Source organism: Nicotiana tomentosiformis, chromosome 7 (genome assembly GCF_000390325.3).
Source record: "Nicotiana tomentosiformis chromosome 7, ASM39032v3, whole genome shotgun sequence".
Lineage (NCBI taxonomy): Eukaryota > Viridiplantae > Streptophyta > Magnoliopsida > Solanales > Solanaceae > Nicotiana > Nicotiana tomentosiformis.
The window spans coordinates 121,022,531-121,032,347 of NC_090818.1; the positions used below are offsets into that span (position 1 = coordinate 121,022,531).

The window sequence follows — 9,817 nt, forward strand, 5'->3', positions numbered from 1 at the left end:
GAAAAAGAAAAAAAACGAAAAAGAAGAAAATAAGAATGGAAAAAAAAAAGAAGAGAAAACAAAACGAGAAAGAGTGCTTAAACCCTAAACCCTAGCCCTGATAAGTTCCACTTCCACTTCCACACCATTGCTGAGAACAGGTGAAGAAAAAAAGAGAGGAAAAAAACAGCAAGCAATGGTGAAGGCGTATCTCCGGTATGAGCCGGCGGCGTCGTTTGGGGTAATAGTATCGGGGGAATCAAACATCGCCTACGACAGCTCCGGCAAACACTTGTTAACGGCGGCGTTAGAGAAAGTCGGCGTATGGCATGTGAGGCAGGGTGTTTGCACCAAAACCCTAGCTCCTCCTTCACCTTCATCTAACTCTAAAGGCTCCTCCGTTGCCGTTACTTCAATTGCTTCCTCTTCTTCATCCCTTGTAAATCCCTCTTTCCTTCCTTTTTTTTGTATCAGTTTTATTTTTGGTTGCATTTCTCCGTAAGCTGTAAGTTTTCATATTGTTAGAGACAAGTGCTCATTATATGGTTATCTTTAATGATGACCTAAGATAAAAACACAATGACAGCAAACACTTGACCCGTCAACCTATGAGCGATCGGAGCCAGGAATTTTTAATAAGGGGATTCAAAAAATTTGAACCTGTGACCTAAAGCAATTTTTGAACTATCTTTGTTACTTCCGTTGCGTTAGGGGATCCAAAAGTTTATATATACTTGGAAAAAAATATATTTTTGCCCTATTTATGTCAGTAGGATTTTCCAATAGAGTTTAACCCCCTTAATTGGCTGTGACTCTGCTACCGCTAGAATGGGGGAGAAAACATAGCATGTAGCAATACTAGCTTGGTTCGAGCTGTCTACGTGATCTGGTACCAATTAATTGAGAGTTATTAGTTGTTATTATTTCACTTACATTAGGGCGTGTGTTTATTGAGTGGTGGAAAGAAATGGGTCCAATTAGGCAGAATGAATATGGACATTTCATATAGCCAATCCCAAGAGGTGTATTTTATTGATTGATATGATTTTTAAATAGTTTCTGATACGAGTATGATAAACGGGAAAACCTTATTTCCAGTATTAATTTTTTTCCGATAAGTATTTCCTGTGAAGGGGAGCTGTAAAGTTGCCCCACTGTGACCCTATAGGTCACGGGTTCGAGCCGTGAAAGCAGTCACTAATGCTTGCATTGGGGTAGGCTGTCTATATCACACTACATGGGGTGTAGTCCTCCTTTAGATCCCGTGTGAATGTAGGATGCTTTGTGCATGACTACCTTTTTTTTTGTCAAGTATTATTTCCCGTATGCTTCTAAGGCTTTGGTTCAACGGTAAAGGTGGTACAGTACATGACTTGTGGTATGGGCACATCACGAGTTCGCAATAACGTGTAGAAGAGTAGAGGAGAAATTACATTATCCATTGAGTTTCAAAACTACAAACAACAGATTTCTCGATTATTAAAAGGAATATTTTCAACATTAGATTTATTTGTAGCGATACATGTGCTGTAGTTATGGTACTATTTTATCTAAGATAGAGTTGCATCTTGAAATGTAAGTTGTTGTAGCAAATAACTTTGGCGTAGGGAAGCATGAAAGCTAAAATGACAAGATGTGTTCTGAGGTCACTGTTTTTGTTAGCCCTCTTTGTGTGATCAGACTCAATATATTTGTGTTTTATATTGTTTTGTTTCATAGGAAATGGCTGTGAAACTTAAGATTTATTTTCATGGTTTTAGTAATGATAAGGTGGATTTAATTGCAGATAGCAAGTGGTTATGCTGATGGAAGCATTAGAATATGGGATTCCGAGAAAGGTATATGTGAAACCACACTGAATGGGCATAAAGGGGCTGTGACCGCCCTTCGATTCAATAAGCTTGGATCATTGCTTGCATCAGGAAGCAAAGATAACGATATTATTTTATGGGATGTGGTGGGTGAGTCTGGTCTGTTTCGCCTTCGGGGACATCGTGATCAGGTTCATACTACCTTGAAATTAGGAGTGATGTCTTTTCTTTTCTGACTTTGTCACGTGTCACTTGTGAAATTCTAATTTTGTTCCATTGCCATCCGTGCTGCAGGTTAATGATCTTGTTTTCTTGGATTCTGGCAAAAAGCTGGTAACAGCTTCTAAGGACAAGTTTTTGAGGGTATGGGATCTTGATACTCAACATTGCATGCAGATTATAAGTGGCCATCATACTGAAATTTGGTCCATAGATATTGACCCTGAGGAAAGATATCTTGTCACTGGTTCAGCTGACCCTGAGCTTCGTTTTTACACTATAAAGCATGATTTAGCTGATGGACAATTGATTGCAAACAAAAGCGAAACAGATGTAAATAAGGACTTGCCTACTGAAAACAAATGGGAAGTATTAAAGTCATTTGGTGAAATTCAACGTCAAAGCAAGGATAGAGTTGGAACAGTGAGGTTTAATAAGTCTGGAAACCTGCTGGCTTGTCAAGTTGCAGGGAAGACAGTGGAAATATTCCGTGTGCTGGATGAGTCTGAATCTAAACGCAAAGCAAAAAGAAGAATCAGTAGAAAGGAGAAGAAAGTTGCCAAAGAAGGCCTTGAGGCAACGGATAAAGGAGAGACAGATATTGGAGCTGAAGAAGGCAGCAATCCTGTTGTTACAGTCATGGATATCTTCAAGCTTCTTCAGATTCTACGGGCTGGAAAGAAGATCTCCTCAATTTCTTTCTCCCCAGTCACTTCAAAGAACTCACTGGCTACCTTAGCACTGTCTTTGAACAATAATTTGTTGGAATTTCATGCTATAGAAAGCAGTTCAACTACTAAATTGAGTGCTATTGAGCTTCAGGGGCATCGCTCTGATATCAGAAGTGTTACTCTCAGCTCAGATAACACTCTTTTGATGACAACTAGTCATAGTGCAATTAAAATATGGAACCCTACTACTGGTTCTTGCCTCCGCACTATTGATTCAGGATATGGTCTTTGTGGACTGTTTGTTCCAGGTAACAAGTATGCGGTCGTCGGTACAAAAGGTGGGACTCTGGAATTTATTGACGTTAGAAGCGGTACTTGTGTGGATGTAGTGGAAGCCCACGGCGGTTCTGTTCAGTCGATTGCTTTAACTCCAGATGGTACAGGTTTTCTCACCGGCAGTGCCGATCATGACATTAAATTCTGGGAATTCCAGATGGTACAAAAGGCTGGTGAAGTGCGTAAGCTTTCTCTATATTCAAACATATGCCAAATTGCCAAACATGGATGACTCATGCTAAATTACTGTGCATCTCCATCTTTCTTGACAGTGTACTGCTGTTATCTGCACTTTAGTTTTTCATGTTGGGATTTCATGTTGGATGGATTAGGATCTTAATAGAGATCCGTGGATTCCTATGAAAACAGATTATTTACACTTTACCACATACTAATACAATTGCTCGCTGTAGTGGTGCTCTTATACTTCTTAAAAGAGGGGCTATAATAATGCTTTTGTACAAAAGAAATAGTAGCATATAATAACTGATTACTGCAATTCTATGGAGGTTCGAACAGCATACGAGGTTCTCCGCTGAATAGGCATTTATCTAATATACATATGTCAAATCCTAGAATGCAAAATTGGATTGGGATTCTTTCAACCATGGTCTTGTTTCTTAACATGCTAGTTTCTGCTGGATAAAAGAATCTCTGTTCTTGCTGCCTGCTTGGGAGTAATCATGTGTTTAATTTATTGACTTACAGGGGTCTAAGCATTTAACTGCATCTGCTACAAGGAGCTTAAAAATGAATGAAGATGTTCTAGTCGTTGCTGTGAGCCCTGATGGTAAATATATTGCTGTTGCCTTGTTGGATAGCACAGTAAAGGTAACAGCCTGACTTATTTGAATGGTCGGTCTATATTGTGATTTCTGGACAGCTTTAAAGTAGAAATTCTCATCTCTTGGGGCTTGGAAGTATTCTTTATGAAGTATTTGTGAAATTACCTGATCAAATGTCTTGGTGTAACATTATTTATAAAAAAAAAGGTTTTGCCTAACATTATTAGTTAAGCTCTTCTTAAGTAATTTCTTTGACAGTGATAGGCATATTACCTACAAAAGTCAACTACATTTTCATTGTCGGTTTCCAAGGTGGTGGGTAGAAACCTTATTTGGTACCTAGGCTTTTAGAAACGAATGCTGCTTGTCATATCAGTTTCTTTAGCTTTGCAATTGGCTTTGTTCACCCATTTATCTTTCTGCTTAATTCAGAGTCTAATTTTAATTACTAGAGAAGCTCAGTGCTTCTGTATGCCATATGTTTATTTTTGCTGCTTTACCAGCTACCTGTAAGCTTATGGCATAGAAGAAAAGTGGTTTTCATCATTACAGAAGGTGATTTTTCCCAATATTTTGGGCTTTCATCTTGATAGTTGGTCTAGCAGAAAACAGGAAAACTATTATTCACTGATGTAGGATCTGGAAGTAACAAAAGATCAGAACTTCTCTTTATCAGTAAAACAAAAGATTAGAACTTCTCAGGCAAAATCAAACAATGGTTTTCTCCGGTTAAAGTGCCATGCTAATAAGCTGAACAGAGAAACCTGAGGTTTAACCCTTAAGGTCCTTAGCAAAAGTCAAACTACTTCCCAAAATATCCTGTTCCCTAACTTAGATCCATTTGAACAGCCTGGAAACGGTTTGAAACTGAGACTAGATTCTTAAGTCAGCTCCCAAAATTCTATCTAGCTTCATATCTAGGTTGTTTTCATTACACTGTTAACTTTTAATTCAGTTTGTTTTTCTGCTGCATCATTGTGTTGCAGTCTACCAAATGCATTTGTGTTTTACTTCATGTCACTGCTCTTATTTCTTTCCGGTCTTATTTAGACCTAATACTTATGATGTCATACGTTTTCAGGTCTTCTATATGGATTCACTCAAGTTCTTTCTTTCACTCTACGGTCATAAGCTCCCTGTATTGTGTATGGATATTTCTTCAGATGGGGATCTGCTTGTCAGTGGCTCTGGAGACAAAAATGTGAAGATTTGGGGTCTAGATTTTGGGGATTGCCATAAGTCACTTTTCGCGCATGCTGATAGGTGCTTTGATTAAAGCATTAAGTAATCTAGTATTCCACTAGGTAACGTTTCACAGCTAACCAATGCTGATAATCTGTTTCCATGGCAGCGTTATGGGAGTTAAGTTTGTGCGCAACACCCATTACTTTTTCACTGTGGGGAAAGATCGTCTGGTGAAATACTGGGATGCTGACAAGTTTGAGTTGCTTTTAACCCTTGAAGGTCACCATGCTGAAGTTTGGTGTCTTGGTGTTAGCAACCGTGGTGATTTTATTGTTACAGGATCTCATGATCGGTCCATACGTCGATGGGATCGTACTGAAGAACCATTTTTTCTTGAGGTATTCTGTTTTAATGTCTGAAATACTGCATCAGTTTTAGACAGTTTAAGCAAAGAATTATAAGTTGCTACTTGGATTTGCAGGAAGAGAAAGAAAAGAGACTGGAAGAGATGTTTGAATCAGACATTGACAATGCATTTGAGAATAAGTATGGACCAAAGGAAGAACTTCCAGAGGAGGGAGCTGTGGCATTAGCGGGGAAAAAGACTCAAGAGACTCTTACTGCTACAGATTCTATCATTGACGCACTGGATATGGCTGAAGCGGAACTGAAACGAATTGCTGAACATGAGGTTTGCCTTCTGCTTACTTGGAGGCATCTTCTTACTGATCTTCCTTTACAGGGAAAAAGAGTTAATAGAATGAAATTAAAGTAGAGTGATTTTAGGATTTATGTAATCTTTTTGTATAGACTTCAACCTACTTGGTACAACATTGTTAAATGATTTTGAATCATCCAGAAGATTTTTGGTGCAACTAATGAACACGATTTTAATAAAGAACAAAAACTAAACAAAGGTTGTCAAAAGAGGTGGTTATCTGAATGTTTGCGCCTTTTCTTCACTCTCCTTTTTCTTTGAAACTGGGTGAATGGATGTGGAAGGTAATAAGTGGTTAGTTAATTATTCTTTTTATTAAAAAATGAAACTGTTATCATAACTTTGATTTTGTAATTTCTTGAATGGCAAATACTATTTTCAACATTTAGGAGGACAAATCAAAGGGAAGAGTTTCAGAATTCAGGCCCAATGTTCTCATGCTTGGTCTTTCTCCTTCTGATTATGTTCTTCGTGCATTATCGAGTGTTCATACTAATGATCTGGAGCAAACGTTGCTGGTAAGTGATTATTTTGAAGTAAATGTTTCCTTTTAATTAGGAAAATCAGTCTTTTTAGTATTTTTTCCTGACCTGAAATGTTATTATTTAAATGTTTCAATTCAAATATCATTGTGGTGATTCCATACATTTGAGGCTATAGCTTTGGCCATGCATAGTTTATTGAGCTTAAGTTTGCAAATTGTACTTGGAGATACAGTGCCTAAATGTTGGGCCCTTGGTTACTTTTGGTTTATTTTGATATTGGGAAGTTTATAGGTCTGTCCCTTTTAACTTCTGATGGTGCGTAATAAGAGATAAAACGTCCTTTTCAGGGCAGTACAACAACAACAACAACAACCCAGTGAGTTCCCACAAGTGGGGTTTGGGGAGGGTAGAGTGTACGCAGACCTTACCCCTACCTTGGAGAGTAGAGAGGCTGTTTCCGAAAGACCCTCGGCTCAAGAAGACGAAAAGAGACAATATATCAGTACCATCAATAGAACCATAGGAATAATAGCAGCATCATAAGAACCAGAAAATAGATGAAAAACAATAACAAAAACCAGTGAATAAGGCCCGGTACTATGAATTAATTTGAAACTAGCGGAAATGGAATTCTTAAGTTCAATGGCAAAGGGTTTTATAATTCTTTCATACTTGTGTTTCTAGCATTTTTTGGAATAATATCTTTTGTTATTTATAATTGGTCTCTGTTTCTTTGAGGAAGGATACACGTGATAGTTGTCACTAGATGTAAGCAAGTATTAATCAAACTGAACTAACTTTTTCCAGCTTCGAGTAAGGACACTAGTAAATGTTTCTGTTTCTGGAGCCTATCTGTGGTTGAAATGGGGTTGATTGGACGCGAAAGGCTGTGTGGCATCTTTGACATAAAACTTAACTGTGACGAGGTTTTTAAATCCATCTGGTTGGAAGGCACCGTTGCTTACATCATGTGTTACCCAGAAAAAAGACTTGGGGTATTGTTGCGTGGTTTACTCAAAATTCATATCGTGCCTTAAATCCATCCGGTTGGAAGGCATCCCAAATTACTGTATGTGACCATTGCTCCCAGAAAAAAGACTTGGGATACCCCAAGTTTTTCCTGCATCATATCATCTAATGTGTGTTGGTGACATCATTGAAAAACCTTAGTTGAGATGCGGGTTATATATCTCACTCCAATAATGTGTTATCCTACTCAATCCCACCGAATCCATAATTCAGCTTTCCTAATTTTACACATATTAACATTTGGTATCTCTTAGAATTTGCCTTTTCAATTGAGTTTAAATTGTTTGTATCCTGTCAATTTCTATTTCGTGTTATATATAAGATTCTATTTCAAATAATCCTTGCAGGCTTTACCCTTTTCTGATGCTTTGAAGCTCTTGTCGAACCTGAAGGATTGGGCGTGTTTCCCAGATAAGGTTAATATTTTCTTCCAGGAGAAGTAGAACTTTTACATTTATGTAAACACAGATATTGTGCTTGAGCTTTTGAAAACAAAATAATTGAATAGAATCTCCTCTCATATTAAGGTCAATCTCCAAAAGAGTGGAGAATGGTAATTTCAGTAGCAATCAACAATCTCTTTTTTTTTGGTGTTTCTATAAAGTACGGTAAGTAGCAAATGACATTTTTTTGCACGTCTACACCAAGAAGGTAGTTTTTTTTGTCTTCTGACTTGTAATTGTACAATGTATGCTTTGCTTGAATGAAGTTCCTGTCTTCTGCAGTTTACAGGCCATGTCCAATCTTGAATTTCAGTCATTATCCTTCTACCGTTCTTGCAGGTGGAGCTTGTTTGTAGGATAGCGACAGTGCTATTGCAACTTCATCATTACCAGCTGCTTTCAACTGTCTCTTCCAGACCCCTCTTGACCATTCTAAAAGAAACTCTTCATGCAAGAGTTAAGGTAAGTTTGAGTACATTTGCTATGACTTTTTGAGAGATTTTAGCCAATTCTTTTTTCTTTTTAATTAAAGAAAAAATTGAAACTGTTCAACCATGTCCGTGACTTTCACTACCTGCACACTTCACCCCATTCTAATATTGTTTTAAAATTAAGCATGTAAATGGAGAACCGCTGTCCTCATAGGAGATTCTATTTTTGACACGAATTCATGTCCGACTACCACAGGAATGCAAAGATGCCCTCGGTTTCAACCTTGCTGCAATGGATCATTTCAAGGTAAGACACTTGTGATTTTGATTTTGTCAGCCTGTTTTCCAAGTTCATGAGGATGTGAATTGACTATCTCTGTTGTCTCAGCAATTGATGTCTATGAGTTCGGATGCTCTATTTCGTGATGCAAAGGCTAAGTTATTGGAGATACGTGCACGCAACACGAAACGTATTGAAGCTAGGGCAGACACAAAACAAGAAAAGAAGAGAAAGAAGAAACAGAAGAAGTTGGATGGAGGACATGTTTGGTCATGATTTATAGCCGCAACTTCACTTGTACCTTATGTTGGTACCTTTATATATGTCTTCACATCTTAGTCCTTCTGGAGGAGAGGCGGGGGTAACAATTTTGGTCCTACAGCTTTAGCAAATACGGTTTAAGTTTTGATACAAAATTTGTATATAATTTTGTTAGTCGTAAGAACGTTATAGCCCTAACTAGCAATAGATTTATTATACCAATCATATTGAATTGCAACTGTGACGAGTTTTTCTTAAATGACAAGAGCTTTGTCCTGATACTAGTCCTCCTTGCTGCCAGAAAGTAGAAAATTTAAATAGTCAGGTTTAGAAGAGAAATATGGATTCTCATTAGCAACCTGATTTTTGAAATCCATTACACGTTCTATCTATTTTAGGCAGGTTAATTGCTGCAACAAATAAAGGTGATTTGATATGTTTATTTTGGGGAAAAGGCCATTATTGCCCCTGTACTATTGTAAATAGTACATATTTGTCCTCCGTTTTACTTTACATCCAAAACCCACCCTATCGTTAACAAAGTTGATGTAATTGCCCCATAACCCTAACGGATGGTCAATGTGGTAGCTGATCCATTTCATTTTTTCCACGTTGTCAGCTTTCAATTAAGTTGAAAGCCCTAATTCGACTCCCAAATTAGATTGATCCAATTTCACTCCTAAATTTTGGACCCGTAACTGTTTGCCCACTAAATAAATAGAAATAACTCGTGTAAAACGAGTAGAGGCCTTCATTTGGTCCAACCTTCTAGTACTTGAAAGAAAACAAGAGAACCAAACTCGTCTGTAGAATCCTTGCGTCCAGTGCAGATTTCAAGCAAAAGTTAAGAAGTTATTCCAAAAAACTTAATGTTTCTGTTAGTTTTATCTCTTTCTTGTATGTAAGTGAAGTGAAGTTTTACTGAGGTTTCAAATCCCTTTCAGATTTGTTGTTGGTTGGTTAGGGCTTTCAGTCTCTCCTTTCTTTATCGATTATTTCAAATTGATAGGTGTGTGTAACCGAAGTGTAGTTGTCATAGGGTTTCGAATTTATTGTTTATTGGAGTTAGGGTTTTCAGAATTATTCTTGGTCGGTTAGGGTTTTCACTTCTCCCTTTCTTTGTCGATAATTTCAAGCTGGTAGGTGTGTATTTTGCGTTTGTATTCAGTTGCATGCGATTTTTC

General features: G+C 37.6%; 1 protein-coding gene across 1 annotated transcript; it reads left to right on the top strand.

Moving 5' to 3' along the window:
- Positions 1–8,912, top strand: LOC104099030 (uncharacterized). Its single transcript, XM_009605903.4, has 12 exons — positions 1–418; positions 1,766–1,981; positions 2,085–3,194; positions 3,725–3,847; positions 4,883–5,064; positions 5,153–5,384; positions 5,468–5,677; positions 6,094–6,222; positions 7,566–7,634; positions 8,001–8,123; positions 8,349–8,399; positions 8,481–8,912. The coding sequence occupies exons 1-12, from the start codon at positions 176–178 to the stop codon at positions 8,646–8,648; spliced, it is 2,856 nt and encodes a 951-aa protein (XP_009604198.1). The 5' UTR covers positions 1–175; the 3' UTR covers positions 8,649–8,912.
- The last annotated feature ends 905 nt before the right edge of the window (positions 8,913–9,817 follow it).

Excerpts from the sequence above, each read along its gene's own strand:
- LOC104099030 (XM_009605903.4), top strand. The coding sequence starts at position 176 with ATGGTGAAGGCGTATCTCCGGTATGAGCCGGCGGCGTCGTTTGGGGTA. Across the intron at positions 419-1,765 it reads CTTCCTCTTCTTCATCCCTT|ATAGCAAGTGGTTATGCTGA; the intron begins GTAAATCCCTCT and ends ATTTAATTGCAG. Across the intron at positions 8,400-8,480 it reads CTGCAATGGATCATTTCAAG|CAATTGATGTCTATGAGTTC; the intron begins GTAAGACACTTG and ends CTGTTGTCTCAG.